Source organism: Cavia porcellus, unplaced genomic scaffold (assembly GCF_034190915.1).
Source record: "Cavia porcellus strain 051 isolate PalLab524CR breed Dunkin Hartley unplaced genomic scaffold, mCavPor4.1 scaffold_26, whole genome shotgun sequence".
Classification (NCBI taxonomy): Eukaryota; Metazoa; Chordata; class Mammalia; order Rodentia; family Caviidae; genus Cavia; species Cavia porcellus.
The window spans coordinates 14,384,053-14,401,818 of record NW_026947509.1 but is presented as its reverse complement, the minus strand read 5'-3'; the positions used below and the strand labels follow the sequence as shown (position 1 = coordinate 14,401,818).

General features: G+C 36.3%; 1 protein-coding gene and 1 long non-coding RNA gene across 9 annotated transcripts in view; one reads left to right on the top strand and one right to left on the bottom strand.

The window, feature by feature from the left end:
- The window catches only part of LOC134473370 (uncharacterized), a 42,662-nt gene extending 40,781 nt beyond the window's left edge, over positions 1 to 1,881 (top strand). For both annotated transcript variants that reach the window (XR_010043620.1, XR_010043621.1), the window contains one exon: positions 1,244 to 1,881. This is a non-coding gene — a long non-coding RNA (uncharacterized LOC134473370). The remainder of the gene's footprint in view (positions 1 to 1,243) is intronic.
- Positions 1 to 17,766, bottom strand: part of Sdccag8 (SHH signaling and ciliogenesis regulator SDCCAG8) — a 194,380-nt gene that overhangs the window by 151,876 nt on the left and 24,738 nt on the right. For all 7 annotated transcript variants that reach the window (XM_003474237.5, XM_063237550.1, XM_063237546.1 and 4 more), the window contains 4 exons: positions 17,555 to 17,686; positions 16,075 to 16,139; positions 13,315 to 13,503; positions 5,994 to 6,132 (listed from right to left, as the gene is read on the bottom strand). In XM_003474237.5, coding sequence (XP_003474285.1) covers positions 5,994 to 6,132; positions 13,315 to 13,503; positions 16,075 to 16,139; positions 17,555 to 17,686 — 525 coding nt within the window. The remainder of the gene's footprint in view (positions 1 to 5,993; positions 6,133 to 13,314; positions 13,504 to 16,074; positions 16,140 to 17,554; positions 17,687 to 17,766) is intronic.

The following is a 17,766-nucleotide window of genomic DNA, read 5'->3' as shown; positions in this document are numbered from 1 at the left end:
ACGTACAGTATGAGGATAAAATTCTATCATGTCAAATTAAGTAAAAAAATGACAAAAGTTTTTTTTTTCCCCCTAGGGAGTTAGTCCCAATCTAAATTCTAGTTGATAATACCTGGGAAAGAAAACTTTAAATTAGATTTTAAAAGAAATGAAAAAGCATGATTTTTCCATAATTGAAGCCCTTAGAGTTTTAAATATTATGAATCAGTAACTTTGGGGCTTCAAAATACAATTACTCTTGTGAAAAATATTTTACATCAACTAATTTGACTGATATACTGAACACTACATGTAGAAATGAATAAAATCACTACTGAATGCAAAGCCAGGCATCCAATCTGTAATTTTCAACTGAAGAACACCTCGGGAATCAGCATGATTAAGTGCAGGAGACTGCTGAAGAACTAAAAACCGGGCTCCAATGAAGAGCAGCTAAAGAATTTACTCAGTTCAGGACAAGGAATAAAGATCCTGCTAGGATGAGGCCGAATACCTACATAAGATGATTCTGCAGAAGGCACAAAATAAGCCAGGTGTGGTGCACACTCTGCAATCCCAGCGCTCTGGGAGGCTGAGGCAGGAGAATAGCAAGTTTGAGCCCAGCCTGAGCAACTCTGTGACTTGCGGAAAAAACCATGTCGCAGTATAAAACCTGAAAGGAACTGGAGAAGTAGCTCAATCTGACACCCCTATCTCAAAATTTAAAAAAAACTAAAAACTAGGTTAACAGCTGATAATGGGTGTCTCTTCATGTATAACTGGTGATCTCCTATTTTCTCACTTTTGTTGTTGTTTTGAGGCACTGGGGATTGATCCTAGGGCCTTTGCACTGAGTTATACAGTTATATTCCCAATCAGTAAGTCTGTGATTTATTATAAATTTTCAGACAGAGACTCAGAGTCTCACTAAAATAACTAAGTTGCCCAAGCTGGGCTCTTACTTGTGATCCTCCTGCTTCAGCCTCCCAGAGTCCTGGGATTACAGACATAGACCACAATCCTGGTGAGCTTTTACTTCAATTTTCTTTGATTTTAATTAACATCTAAATCTAGTCACAATGAACAAAATATTAATGGTTAGTAATTATTGGAAATAGAAAATCAATTTATCCTTTCAAAATATTTCTCTTATAATGAACCTCACTAGAAGATCTGGGACTTCCTTATGACTAAATATTTATGAGCTGTCAGCACTACTGTTTCTTCCTGTACTCAGTTCAGGGTTCCCTCTTTTGTCTTTCAGAATTCCAGCTGATTGTATCTCCTTTCCCATTATGGTCGACTTGGCCATCATCAAAGGCAAAAGGATTGAGTTTGTAACAATGAGGTCAGTGAACAGCCAGCTACAGTGAGATGACATCTTCATAGATGACCACGTCACTAGGCCGGCACTGCATTTCTCCTGGAGTTCTGGGGTGGTGGCTTCTCCCATTCCCTCCATCAGAATCACTACCGGTATTGAGACGCTGGGAAATTATCTTTTTCCCTCTCAGAAGACTCACTACTCAATCTTTTTCTGGGAGATTTCTTTATTCGTGATAGTTGTATGCTGGCCTGATCAACATACTGTAATCTTCTCAGATTAAATACTTATTTCCTTACAGAAATCCTTGGGCATTTGCTCTGCCACTATAAATGCAAATACACAGTATAACTATCACTCCTACCTACTTAGCATGCAATACACAAATAGCACACTAGATGGCAACAAATGTCAAGGAACTAAAGAACAAATTATTTCCTAGCTCAGTAATAAAAGTAGTAGTTGAATTTCAAATTAAAGTATCAATACCCTGATGTTTTAATATTCTCTGAAAACAAAATTCACCTGTTTTAACACATCTAAATAAAAACTACTAGCCTTGTATTTTATTTTGTAAAGTGCTTAGTAATCAACCCTATGTTACTAATTCAGTGAAGAATGCTAGATTCATAATATACAATGCCTTGTTTGTTCTTAACTGTTAAATTTTAAAAAGCATTAATTGCAAAATTCCACAGTAATATTTAAAACTAATGAATAGCTTCTATTCAGCAAACATTAACTGTGCAATTAATATGTAAATGGTCCTGTGAGGAATACAGTGATAGATGTCATAGACCTGGTTTTTGTGGCTTTTTGGTGGAGATAGCTATATAAACAGCCATGAAAATATTATAACATTCAGTAGGAACACAGAGGAGGAAAAGATTAATTCAAATAAGACAAGGCTGGAGGAAAATTCTGGGAACTGTGTCACCAGAGATGAGCGTCATCTGTTAAATAGCTATTTTGCAGACCAACACAGGGCAAAAAAAACATTAGCAGGAGTAAATTCTTGAAAATGGTCAATTGTAGTTCATGTTCTGGGAATGGTAACAGCTTATATGAAAGGGTGTGGTGAAAATTAAGTCTAGGGAAAATAGATCAGGGCCAGACTACTATGAAAGATCTGCTAAAAACTTGTCTTTTATTTTACTGCAAGAAGGGAGCTACCTGAATACAGAGATTTAGAATTCAGAAGCCCAAGAAGCAACAATGTAAAACATGTGAAGAAACTTGAGGGAAATCAACTATCATGCAATTGCAATAGTTTGTACACGCTGCATAAAAAAACTTGATACAAGTTACTCAGAAGGCTGAGGCAGGAGAGACTTCCAACATGGGTGGAAGTCTAGGAAACACCTCTGAGGACTGTCTCTATTTAAGGGCTGTGGAAAACAAATTAAACCAGAAGAGTAGTAAGAACCATACAAAGATGATCCAAAAGAGTGAAAATGAGCTAAATGAAAGGAAAAGATGCTACACTGTGTTGTGATAGGACAGTTAGTGTCTTCCACCACTACACGAATGTTTGAGTGAGGATCGAGGTGAAGTCACCTGATTTGGTAATCAGAAAGAGCCCAGAGATCATTACATGAGCAACTCAGTCGCATGAAATCACGCTGTGATTTACTGAAAACCCGCTGTAATGTGATCAGAAGTAAAAGGGAAGCCACCAGGTAGACAACTGTAAGTTCTGCCAGTGACATGATGGTAGGAACTCAGGGGAAGCAAGTCATTTGAAGCCTGCTTCTTGTTTTAGAGACAGCAGTTTTATAGGGAACTGGGGGTGAAGGCAGGGGTGAAGGAGGAAGGGGATGCAGGAATGATGTAGTGGATACAAGGGAGTGAGGGCCCAAGACCCTCTAAGCAGAAGAAATGAAGATCGTAGAGGAAGATATTCATCTTGGGAAAGAGGAAGCCCAGAAACAAAGAAAAAATAAGTGGAAGTGACATGTTAGGGATCAGAAGACACTGAGAAATGGGTCATGTGTCCAGAGTGAGGTGCTAGGATTGGAAGTGGCGGAGTATGGAAGTGGGGCTCGTGTGTAGAGTGTATAATGTAGTCAGTTGCAGAGAAAAAAAACAGTTAAGCAGCTTTTGACTAAGTACCGAAGGCCAGCAGTGAAACGCAATGAGTGACTTAAACGAATTCATCCAGCAATGGATGGTAGGCTGAAAACAGCGATAAACAAGTCATGTGTGTAAGAGAGTAATTCCCCTAGCAACTGGCAAAGCAGGTAAACTGGCAAGGTAAGGCCAGAGGAATTCTAGAGAGCTAGTGGGGACAGAGGTGAACTCCTCAGGAGCTGTTACTGAGTCCCTATTATGTGCTCACCACTGTGCAAGGTGCTAGCAGTTTAACAGTGCACAAGGTGGGCCAATTTCTTATTGTCAAAGATTTCAAAGTTTAATGAAGAATACAGAGATTAATAAGCAATAACAATACATTTTGATAAATGTAATCTGGAGTAGTTTTCAGCTGGGCATAAATTTGGTAGGCAAGAAAAATTATACAAAAAATTTAAGAAAATTTCAGAAAGTAGGAATTTGTACTTAGTGACTGGTTGGAAACTAAGGTGGAAGCCAGGATGACAACCAGTTTCCTGTCAGGACACTGCAGAGGACAAGGTACCATTCACTGAGTTAGAAAACACAGAGAGGGGCAGATGGGGGGGCGGATATAAGGAGTTTTATTTGAGATTCTAAAATTCAAATTTAAGTGAGACGGGAAGAAGACCAGCCCTAACACAAAAGGAAAAAATGAGAGATCTAAAAGGGACAGGCTGGAGAACCAGAGGACATGGAATAGATTTAACCAGGAAGAAGACAAAAAGCTTTGGTTAGAGAGCGGCATCAGAATTTGAGATTTTAGAGTTAGAGTTAAATATTAAGAGTTACAGAGGCTGAAGAAGGTTGGTTTTTATGAACAGCTGGTTTTATTAATAGCTGTTATTTACTGCTGGTTTTATTAACAGCATGGACGTTGATACCTTTCAGGAGAGGAGACAGGATGGAGGGGAAAGGCTCAGACGCTACAGCTCTTAAGAAGTATCAAGGAGTGTTTTCTAGATGGGCACTTTCCATTGAGATTAGGGAGAACAGAGGTTGATCTTTTTCAAAAGAGAGGTGGTAAGCAAATTTTAAAGAGGAAGCTAACCAAGAGCAGGTGCCAAGACAAAGGCCTGGAAATGGCAGTGAAGAGAGAAGTAAATGCTAACTTCTCCGGCATGGCCACATGAAATGAATGGCAGCGGGCCTTTGCTTGAGATTGAGAGTCAGAATATCATCAGAAGATGGTGACAGAGTTCAGGACAAATGAAGAAATACATGAGGGAGTTGGGTCAGTCTGAAGGAGAGAGAGAGAGATGGAGAGAGGGAGGGAGGGAGGGATTCAGAGTCAAGCACTTCAGGTTAGAGATGATCAACTAGTACCTGTATCCAACATAACTTCCAAATGAATATATTCTATATCTGCACTGTCACTATGGTAATCACTAGCCACTTGTGTGGTTATTAATCATTTGAGGTATGGTCAGCAAAAATACAAAGCAATTTAGCAAAAATACAAAGCAATTTAATGGCTTAATGGCTTGATGTCTTACCGATGGTGGCAAACCTATGGCATGCATACTGAAGCAGGCTGCATGTATCACTGAAAGCTCTAAAAAAATTCGCCACCCTTGGTTTAAGCTGCATCCTCAAACACAGCAATGAATCAGGAAGATTATTCTCAAATGCAGCAACAAATCAAGACGATTCAAGAGTAACCTATTATTCAAAGTTCCTAGAACCCAAAACAGTATCCAATCACTAGTGTTAACTACTGTTGTCATTATCATCATTATGAAACATGTTTGACTTAGCTTACAATGGATTCAAACTCATAGTTAAGATATTACTAAATATATGTATATTACCATGTTTGGCATATGCAGATGTTCTAAAAATTTCCCAGGTACTGAGAAAAAATAACTGTCTTTAGTCATAAAAAATATACAAATGATTGACTATGACTGTTAAGATTTTCATAGCATTGAAAAAAGGAGCAAATAAAAAGACAAAAATATTAGGCGTACAAGTCTCTCAAAGCACTTTATCATATTGTATTACAATCTTTAAATAGTACAGTGGACCCTAGAGTTATGATCAGCCGGACATAACGAAAAACTTAGGTTATAACTGGAATTTTAATTTTGATTTACAACCAAAGTCTTGAGTTATGACTTGAATGCTGGCTGCTTGTGCTTCCAGATGGTCTCAGATACACATTTCACCCTTAAAGAGTTCTGGAAGGAACATTACCACTTCCTTTCCCATCTGGGCTTAATTGAGAAATCCTGGACCAATGTCTCTGAAAGGACACAGAATCTGCCTGTAGACAGGAGAGGGGCTTTAAGGGCTGTGTAAAGGAGCCTGGGCCTTCAATGGACAACCTGAGTTACAACCTGCCCTTGGGAGCAAGTTGGGTTCATAAGTCAAGGGTCCACTGTGATATAACAGAATACTTGCAGAGAAATAAGAATTCTCCAAATAGCAAATTGGTTCAGTTTAGAAAAGCAACTTTAACATATTGGTATTTTCTTTGTGTGTTTGGGAAAAGCTTAGTTATGGAAGAATAACTGCAGACACATTTAGAAAAAAATACAGCGGCTCTACAATGCCTTTATCTTCATCCTGTTACACTTGCCTTGGTCTTTTCAAAATTGGCTTCCTCCGTCATATGCACAGCTTCCTTCACCTGCTCATAAGCACTTGTTTCTCTCTGCTGCACATCTGCCAAGCTGCTCCTTACAGAAATGAGTGCAGACATTAAGTCGTCTCTTTCCCTGTCAGTACAAAAGGAACATTCAAAAGAAGGAATGATCAAATGATTGCGTGCTCCTAAGTCGGGGCGGGGGAGCACTGGTACATGATAGGAGAGCCAGGGAGGGCCGGCTCAGCACACAGCAAGGCTCAGCCCGGAGAATGAGCCTCTGTCCTCACTTGGCGAGCAGCAGGCCTGGCAGCCAGAAAGGCTGAGAGCACTCGTGGCCGAGCGGCATCTGCATGGGACAATAGCCCACTGTGGGAAGGGCTGGCATACTGAGGGCTGCTGGGGGAGCCCTAAAGAGAGGAAATTAGTTAGAGAGAAAGGAAGGGAAGCTGAAAAGGGAAAAAGCAACAGAGTAATAGGTATTCTATCTCAAAGATTAAAGAAGGGACTAAATAAAATTTTATGTCATCTGAAGAGAAGCCAACCCTAGTTTCATTTTAAAAAAGAAAGAGGGTGAAGAGGATGAAGAAGAGGAGGAAGAGGAGGAGGAAATAAAAGAGGAGGAAACAATCAAGATTTTGTTAATATCACTGATTTTTCTCTCATTTATTTGAACAAGTATGTCTTTTCCTTTTTTTTATCTCCTTTCACAATCCTCTCTTAGATTCTTCTCTTTCAGTTAAATTCTTTCAGCTTTTATGAACACATTCTTTTCTTTCAAAGGCTAGTACTGTTGAAACCTTCAAACTCTTGGTTATGCATATTAATTTCACAATTTAACAAAACTTTATCCCACTGGGTTTGGTCACTGCCAAGTAGCCCACACCCCCCGGCAACTCTCAGAAATCCCCTAAGTTAAACTGTTCATTAGGGGAAGAAGTGAACAGAATGCCAAAATGATTTGGCATGTAACACAGTAAGGATCCAATCCCATGGGTTAAATAAATCCCATATAAAATTTCCAAAGTATTTGGAATTTATCGGCTGAATAAAAATATCCAGTGGACCAAAGAAAAAGTGAGGTGGGAACTTTTTCTATATAAACAAGCCAAGAAGAAAAAGTATGTCGGGCTGTTACATATGGTATTCTATGCTTTATTAAAGAGTACAGGTTTTAAACTGTTTCAAATTCAACAGGAGTAAATGCTTGCAGATCCCTTTTCACTGCCAAGTTCTAAACCATCAGAAAACAGCCAGCTGTGATTTCTTTTAATTTAGCAAACTTTGAAGACTCATACTTCAGATGATTATAAACGCTGAATTGCAATTAATCACTGACTCCATTTTTAAAAATCTTAAAGGTAAAATAATTTGAACAGTTTGTGTTATTTGGAAAGCAGCCATATTTTAAGAAACATATAATACTGGACAAAGTAAAATTATTAGCAATTGCATAAAGCTTTTTTGTTAAATGAATAAATTGCTATGAGTATAAAATTCAAAGGATTCTGACACTCTTTAGAAATTACTGGTTTAAAATTGAGAAACATTAATTTTTTACTCTAAAGGAAATGAAAAAAGGAGTAAATTGTCTTGATTAACTATAATTAAGCACAACATTATGTGAAAAAGTGGGAGAATCAAAGCAAAATGAAATTTTTTCGCTAAAGTAAAAAATAAATTCAATGCAAGCAAAATTGAATTTATATTTATCTGCATTTCCAAAAGACTCCCTAGAACATTCTCTGTGTGCCTGATACTATGCCACTATAAAGCTTAAATAAAAACAATGGATAAAATAGCTCAGCTCATCTAAGTGTGCTAACAGCTCTTAACAGGTCAAAATCAGGCAGATTTGCTTTTTAAAGGGGGATTCATGTTTAAGACAGATACTTAATCTCTTTCCAGGATGGTCTCCTATCAAGGGGAGCATTTGTCACAGAGTAAATGCTCAAGGTAATAAGTGACAAAAGAGCAAACGCACGAATAAAGAGATTCCTAACAGCCAGGCATCAAAAGAAGTGAGGTAAATCTCCTTTCCAGTCCTAGTATTCTAGCACTGAAACTGAAAGAGTCATCTGGATATTTAGAATTGGAAAATAATGAGTTTAGTTACTCTAGTTAAAAAGTGTTTTAAAACATAAACTCAACAACTTTAAATTGTTGAGTTACAAAAAAATCAATAAAAATGAACCCCCCAAAACATTATCAACAAGCTCAGCATTTAGCAGTGTGTAAAAGGATTCCCTACACATGTGCAGAACCACTGGATCAACGCTCTCCAACTTTCTGACAAAACTTTCCAGGTGGCCGATAGCTGATACAGGAAGCTTGGGGAAAGCCATTTTGGCAATTTAAGATTAACACTGCAGTTGCTTTTTTTCTTTTAACCCACTCAGCATATATAAAATAGTAAGCACTCAAAAAATAAGAATCCCTGGGCTGGCACACAATGCCTAGCTTCTGGACCCATTCCCATATTCATCCGACAGTCACTCTGTTGACTCCTCTCATGTTTTTCAGCCCCGCTTGTCCCTAGGATCTAACAGGCTACTAGTTATCTGCTCTTCAGGAACAGTCAACTGCAGCCAGCCAGGGTAACTCCCTAGGCAACTGTAGTCCTACCCCAGAGCTCCCAGGGTCACAAGGCCAGCCTAGAGCCAGGCTGGCGGGAGGCCATCATTAAGACAGTTGCACGGATCACAGGATGTGTCAGTGTGAAGACTGAGAGGGAAGTCCTCTCAATTACCATCTGGCAGGCAAAAGTTCTTCCAAAAATCATCATGTGAATGTTCTGATGAATGTGACCAAGGAAGTTCTAGAAACAGAGCAAGCAACACAGTATTAACCTCTCAGCATTCTGTGAGCTTCCTGAAAGGCAGCTGAGATGATGTAGAGTGTGAGTGTCAGTTCTAGGGTAGAAAAGCATGGACTCACATACACTAACAAGCACAAAACATTTAAGGAACTTAGTGGAACAATTGGTGCAGGAAAAAAGACTGAAAAGGTCTCTTAATAATCCCAGCCAAGCGTTTAAAACTAAGTAGAAAATTTGCCTGATATATATATATATATATATATATATATATATATATATGAGTTTTATCTTGAAATATGGAGTACCTTATAATTCTTAATTCCTTGTTATTGATTTTAAGCATCACTAAATAACATTAAGTATGAGTTCTACTACTTTAAAAAAAACAAACACCCATTTCTTTGTTCCTCATTTCTGGGAAGTTCCTGTGTATCTTTCAAAGCCAACTATAGAGAACACTGCCAGTGACCCACCCAAAATCACAAGAGAGCCTGAAGACCCAGGATAGTTCCATGGTAATTATTTTTCTTTTCTTTTTTTTTTTAAAGCACTGAATTTTTTTCCAAGGTATTTTGAACTACAATCAAGGAATTCAATATAGAGCCCTTCTATCTTGATTATCACTGAAGGTACTTGAGCAGCAAGCAAAAGAATAAAAAAAAAAGGGTTACTCTAACCTCCCTTATGGCCTAAAGAGGTCCGGGTGAAAGGAAGAAGTTCAGAAGCACTACAAAGATAGTATAAAATATCAGCGATAAAAATGTATCAACAGTCATTAATATACTTGGCAAAACGTCCCTAAGGCTCTAACAAAATACCACAAATATATGGGTGGTCTGGCCTCCAAATTATGTCTGATCTCCTCCTTGTCAGTGGCACAGATCATTTTTGTGTGATAGAGCTAAAACAGTACATTCTAAGAAGGGAGATTATTGGGGTGAGGGTAAACAGGGGGAGATGGGGAACAGAAATGATCAAAGTATATTACACTCATGCATATACCAAAAGAAAATCCATTATGATGACCATGCAGTGATTTTAAAAGTGTACATACTAAACAAGGCAGCTTAGAGGTGGTGCCAGAGTACATTTCCAAGACAGCAAACTCTTTCGATTTACCATATTTAGGGCACAATTTTTTTAGTCTCACATTAAAATTTTGTAGTAAATACTGTGATAACAGATTTTTGAGGGGTCAGGCTTCTGACTGCATAAAATTAGAAATCTAAACCTACAGAGGGCTGGCTACCCTACAAAGTCAGTATGGCACTCAATAGTCAATATTGTGCAATTCACATGTTGGGAGAAGCTGAACACTAGCTTAAGCCAAGGGAAGCATACAGACAAAGAAAACATTAGATGAAAATGAGAGCAGAAAACTTTCACTCTATTCTGTTATTAAAGCAGAAGATGAGACAAGGATATGCTGACAAGGCAATAAATTGAACTAAGTAGGTTGACACAACTTTAAGAGCCTGAGATCAAATTTAGGACAGAGACAAAGGAATATAACTGAGCAAGAATCCAATTTCTAAATCACTGCCAGACTTGGAACCAATATAAACATTGTAGCTTCCTTTTAAAATATTTTTCTCATGACCTACAGGGATGGATAATATGAAAGGAAATACAGTAGGAGGAAGAAACTCTGTCTTTCACTTGTTGGTTGGTTTTCTTGTTCTAGTTTTAAACTCTGTCTCTTTTTATCTGAGTTGCATGTAATGTGCTTTTTCTTCAAGGTTTTTTTCATTATATTGTCTTTGCAAAATTAGTTACCAATATGGTTACAAGCCAATTTCAATCAAACTCAATTCCAATGCCTTTTTCTATCTCTCCAATACTACCTGCTATTAAAAATAAGATGTCTATTCTTTTACATCTTTTTCTGTGCATATGCATGAAACTAAAGAAAATATGCTATATTGCTATATATGGCCATGGAAAATACAAATGGTTTTATCTTTAGCTATTTTATTTCAATAATATATTTTGGAGTTAGTCCTATATTAGTACAGATAGATCTACTTAAATTCCCCCTTCCTTTTTTTTTTACCCTATACACAACATGTAGTTTATCCAAATCATAGTTACTCTCCTTGAAAGATATTTAGGTTGTTTATACCATTATGTTGCAAAAAAGCATTCCCCATAAGTGTCTAATTATGCATGTCATAAGGTTTTTCTCTATTGTAGTTTTTAAAGTACAATGAATAATTTAAATATTAAATAAATAGTACTAAATTATCCTCCAAAGGGGCTGTACTAATTTACATTTCCACTAGCAGTATATGAAAATACTCACTTACTTATGAACTTACACCTCCTGGAATGATCAGTGTTCTTTAATTTTACCATTCTGATGGCTGGTTTTTCTTTCCTGAGATTGAATTTCTTTGAATATTAGCAGAACAAATATCTTCTTGTGTACTGATATCTCATTCACTAATTTCTTTTCCTTACTGTGCAACTGGGCACTTTGTTGTTTTCTGTTTGTTTTAAAGGAAATTCTTTATATTCTCATTAATACTTTGTTATGTACAGCAAATATTTTTCCCAGTCTCTTCACCGAATTTGAAATATTTTATTATAGTGAGTTTATTTTTAATTCAATTTATTTAGTTTTGCAGTGTTAGGGATGCAACTCAAGGCCTTGTACATGCTAGGTAAGCACTCAACTACTCACTTACATTCCCAGCCCATAAATTTCTTTTTTGATGGAGTCAAATATGTCATTTTTTTCCTTTATGATCTTTGCTTTTCGTGTCATGCTTGGCACTATAACAAGTTCAAGACTATTAACACATCTTCTATATTTCTAATTCATGATGGTCTGAATTATATTTGGCTCTATAACCTATCTTGAATTTATTTTTATAAGATACAATTCTATTATCTTTTTTGCAAATATAAACAGGAAAGTTGGAAAGTTTTAGTTTAGCTGAGCTTTAGTTTGCCTCGCTATAATATGGGGTAATAATATCTATCGCAAAAAAAAATGATAAAATTAAGAAATTATGTTTTTATATTGCATGGCACAGCCCCCCGCAAATAATAAACGTTCACTAAATGTTATAGGGATGAGAAATTATGTTTAATATAGTTAATGGTTATATTAAATATATATGAATACAGTAATGTAATACTAGTTTACAATATAATATTTAACAAAAACAGAACCATCTGTGCAGATCATAAAACATATCAGCCAGTCCATACTAGAGATTCAGTTTTTAATATAGTACCCAGCAGGTCAACCATGTATGGAAGCTATCAGATACACTGAGTGGTCTTGCACTTTGGAAGGTACCAAGGCATTTCAGTATTTACTTAGTATTTAACATAGGTCAGGAAGTATTTTAAACATTATATTCCTTAAAGGCCCATAAAATATAATCTGGGTTAGGTATGTTTATTACTATTTTTATTTATTTATTTATAAAAACTTTTTGAGACACAATCTCACAGCGTAGCCAGGCTGGTCTCAAACTCATGGCAATACCCCTCCTTTGGCACCTGAGTCCTGGGATTACAGGCATGAAGCACCATGCCTGGCTCTATTACCACGTTTAAAATAAAGGAATTAAGGCACAAACAGAAACACTGAGGACCTACTGCAGGCCAGGCTAGGAACCAGGGCTAGAGAAATAAACAAAACATAGTTGCTGCCTCCAGTGTACACAATATGTTATAAAATCACAGGAGAATGATAGTCAGTTGAGGACAAAATGGGGTAGTGTTTAGTGAAAATACTTCCAAAAAGAAATGATGTTTGGGCTACTGAAGTGAGCAGAGCAGAGAGAAGGTGATTTCTGAACATGGGAAAAAAGTAGAGAGCATGAGAAAACACATACTCCAAACTACTATTGAATGCTATAATCCTCAAGTTCCATTAAATAAAAATTTCACAGAAAAAGGCTTCTAATAGAACAGTGAAAATGGAACAAAAAAGGTGCACACAGAATTGTAGTATTTCAGCCTAGCTGAAGACTTTTGACAACCTAAATGCTCAAGTGTAATGTGTCCTTGGGCGACTCTCCAATTACCACTATGATGCATGGTCCCTCCTGTACTCACAATGTTCCTCACCACAGGCACCTGATGAAGGCAGGGTAACAACTCCTTCCGCCTACACTAGGACAGGGAAACCCAAGCAAAGCCGGAGAAATTCCTACCACACCCCTTCTTGTTAAGAATTGGGGTAGATTTAGAATTACAGCATAGAACTAAACAGAACTATAAAGAGAATTCAGCTGAATTCTTTTCCTTCAACATGAGGCTGAAACCAAGAGAAAATATTTTTGGCCTAAAGTGATATGGTTACTCACAGTTAGCTGAAACCACCCGATCTTTCTTCAAGGAAGCTACAATAAAGTTATGTTTAAAATCTACTTTCTTTGAAGCTTAGCATAATCACATATGATTTAGCATAAACACACATCCTTTAAAGACAAGAGTTTTCTATGTTGGCAAAGGCCCTGTGTGGAGAAGCACACTTACTTAGTCAGTCTTTCGATGGTTTGGATGTGTACATTGTTATGGGTTTGGGAAAGAACAGCTTCATGCTGAGCACACTTCAAACAAAGACCACCAACGTGTTTGGAGACCTTAGTAGCAAGAAGAGACTCTTTATGCTTTAGTCGCTGTTTAAGATCTTCACAATTTTTCTGACATTCAGCTAAGTCTTTCCTAAGAAGGAAAAAAAAAAAAAACCAACAACTATGAGGTCACCAGGTAACAGTATACTACTTTCAAATGAATCATCATAGTGAATTACTACTATTATTAATTGTATGGATAGCTACCTTACTCCCTTTGAGTATATACAATACCAATACCTTACTAATTCCCACCACAATCCTGAAACGCAGGTGTGATTATCCTAACTGACACACTGAATAAGATTTGAATGTGTTAAATAATTAATTCAAGTCACTGTAAAATGTTCAAACAAATTAGATTCCTATAATAGGATCCTACCTCATTGGTACACTGTCCACAAAACACAAACAAACCCTAAATATTTCCCTTAATGAAGGGGTGAGACAATATAATACAACATCATTGAGATGAAGGAAATACCCTATTTCAAATGCAAACTTTTTGTGTAAAGAATTTGAATTTTACCTGTGATTAATTTAGTATCTCCCTTTTAGGAGGCAAGTATTAAAAATCATCTAACCAGAAAATTCTGCAAACAGTTGTTTCAAAAGAAGGTAGGCTACAGAAAGAAGTCAAATACAATTTGTCAGCCATTTCAAAAGCAGCAGCTCTTAATTGGAAGTATGCAGGTTGCTAAAGAAAGGGCTGAGAGAAAATGGTTGTAGTATGCATGTGCTCGCACGTGTGCGTGAATTTTGCTTGTTCTTGGTTCATTCTAGATGAAAATTTTCTGCAAATTGGCCTTTTTAGAATTACATGACCAGTACATGACTTGAATTTTCTTCCTTCCTCATAGAAAGTGGTTCCTCTGGCCAGTATACTTGCATTTTTATTTGTTCAGTTAATAGTTCATGGTCCAGTTCCGATTGCTTAGACACAGCTGTCACTGTGTTACATAGCTGGTCACTATAATGCACATTATATAAACCAATCTCCAACTGAAAAGCCACTCCGCCTCTCTACTTCCTGCTTGTTTATATGTAGAAGCCTTAGCCCACCAGAGATCAGGTCCTCATACTCTGGGAACGATCTTGATTAGTGCCTGGCAACGTAAACAAATCTGCCTCCAATCTGACTGTCATTTCAGTGTTTCTGCTTACCACTGCAGTAATGCTTTGGTAAAGTCAACTTGAGCACCTGAGCTTTGTTGCCTAGTGTCTCTTTCCCATTGTAAGTTTGCGCGCGCACACATACACACACACACACACACACACACACACACACACACACACACACACAGAGATATATTCTCAAGACAAGGTCTTACTATGTTGCCCAGGCTAGTCTTGAAGTTGCAATTCTCCTACCTCAACCAGACTCTAAGTAGCTGGGATTACATGCGTGTGTCACCACTTCCAGCTCCTGTTGTATATTTTTTAAAAAACCAACTCCCTACCCTAAAAAGGAGCCAATACTATAAGTTCCCGAGCTGCTAAAGCTAGCCACTTTATGTTCAGCTCTGTCTATCCTATTGTCAGCATTTCTATACCCAGGGGACTATAGCTATCATTAACTTGGTAGCCATCATAGACAAAAAGCCAAAAACCAAGACACTTGGCTGTCAGGCACTTTTTAAACTCCTGGAATTTGGGGGCTCTCTACGAATGCAGAAGAGATGGAAAGATCTATGGCTAATCTAAGGATTAACAAAAGCTAGTGTAATAATAGCTTTAAGTTGGGGTGGGGCGTTTTCACTCTGACTTCAAGATAGCATCTCTAACATAGTGAAGTTTTCCTTTCGGTATCATATAGACAAAGTTTGATTTTCAAAGGCTCTAGAGTAAGACATCTGGAAGCATATTCTAAAGTCTAAGTGTTCCATTATTAATTTCTGTCAGGTTCAGCCCCAAAACATATAAGTAGATTTAGTTACTAAACTGGCAAAAGATAAAATTAAAAATAATAGCTTTATAGGTAGAGCTTTGGAATAGTAATTTTATCCTTTCTATAAGAAAATGCCTCTTTAATCTTAAATCATATTCAAATTTTAAAAAGAAGAAACAGAAGAATGCAGAGAACAAAGTCTAATTCATTGCAAGTTGGTTTCTTAATGTAATTAAATGTGGCATAATTGAGTTCTGAATGAGGTATGTTACGTTCTTATATGTCTAATGAACCAGAAGTATATTACTTCAAAAACTGAATAAAATCAAACAGGTATTAAAAGCAAAGGTAAAAAGCAAGAAAGCAAAAATTAGACTATTTTTTTAAATATTAGGTTTCTTAACAAAGAGTAAAACTCTCTACAGAAATTAAAAACTCATCAGAGTAAGCTATGAAAGGCATAAGAATATCTTAAAAACTTTAACTGTAAAAGTGAAATTCATAGAAATAGCTAGCAATCTTTATTCTAGAAGAAAATACAAATATCTTGTAACTATAGGGATAAACTTTATCATTTGTTTCTCAGAAACGAAATTTCGAAAAGGACTCAAAATGCTTTTCAGCCTTCACTAATCTGAATAAATTTTTATATTGCATATAAAATATTATCAAGTAATTCTAACACTGGGTAATACTGGTAATTCCTTAAACATTCAAATATTTTAAAATCATTATGCTTTTGCATACAGATGCTAATGGATGATTTCACTTTACCTCAAAGATGTCAATTGAGATTCCAGAATTTCACCTTTTGATTGGTATGTAAGTTTTAGACTCTCCTGTGGAGCAGAAAATGAAACAAAAAAAGAAGTCCAGTTTTTTCATGTCCTTTGTTTTATAAGCAAGTTTTAATGATAGTAAACTCAATTGTTTTCCTTTATGTAAAAAAAGCAAAATAATATTCCTAGAAAACATTATCTTACCCCAAATTTTCTATTTTTACTGAATAAATACCTACTGAAAACTATTGAGTCATAAAAAGGTGATTACTGACACATTTTTTTCTTTCAAAATAGCATACATCAGATCTTAATCTTAAAAGTGTGACTGAGAAAAACAAGTTGTAACCTATTAGATTCCCAAGAGCAAAGTTCAAATATTACAGGTGTGGGAAGGGAAATCCTCCATTGTGACTGCAGTATATTTGACACAATATGTGTTCAATAAATAATAAAAGGTAAAATTACAAGTTACATGATGATATGCCAAATGGTATACCATCCATAAGACTGTGGTCTTCAATTATTCTTTTATTCAATCAGTGTTTATTTGGTATCTAACATGAAAGAGCCCCAAAGTTCAAGAAGCTTATATTTTAGGAAGAAACAGAAAAATAGATGAAGAATTTCAATTATATATAATTGCTCCAGTGAGCCATGCAGAAAATAAACACTATTTTTCTGGATAGTTTGTAGATCAGTGTTATCAGAATGTGAAATGCTAGGTGGAGAAATGGTTGAAGACAGGATACATAGGTAAGGCTGGGCTGTGAGGATAAAAATATATAGTGAGATCTTTGTTCACATGACTCACATAGTCAACTTTTTATCAAATTGAATCTTAAATCAAAAGTATAGAGAAAGAGAAAATGGCAAATAAGTCATTGCATGTGAACAAAAATAGTCAAGCAATAAGGATCCAAAAGAAAGTACAGAAATATTTAATAAAGTATTAAGATATTTAAATAAGAGAGATTTAAAATGACTGAATTTTATGATTGACCGGAGAGAAAAAATATACTAAAAAATAAATCATGGATTCTGATTTGAGGAATCAAGGGAATGTTGGTGCAAAAGATCATTTCAGATCAATAAAAGAAAATAAAAGGAAATCACAAAAATACTCACTTTAAAAGAAGACAGAAAAAGAAGGGAAACAAATAAGAATAAAAATGAAATTGTTACAATTTTGATTGAGAATATTTTTCCAAGGGCTCATGCACTAACAGGCAGGGTGTTTGGAAGATGATTTATATAGCACTGTGAATATATTTACTGCACATGAACCACACATTTAAAGTAAAGTGGCAAATTATATATACGTACCTTGGATTGAACTCAGAATCTTGCACTTGCAAGGCAGACGCTGTGCCACTGAGCTACATCCCTGGCCCTACATACATTTAACCATGATAAAAAAGTAAAAAACAGAAAAATAAAAAGCTGGTATATGAGAAAAGCATCCAAATACTTACCAGTTCTAGCTTCCATTTTTCAGCCTCGCTGGCAGCTTTGCGAATATCTCCATCGCCATGGGAAAATGATCTCTTGGCAACTTCCACTCTGGAATCTTCACCTGTTGTAACCCAAGAATTTTGCATGTTTCCCTAAAATAAAATGTGCCAGTAACTGCAATTGGCATTCAACTTTAAATAAACATGCATACTTTACAAGTGGAATACTGATT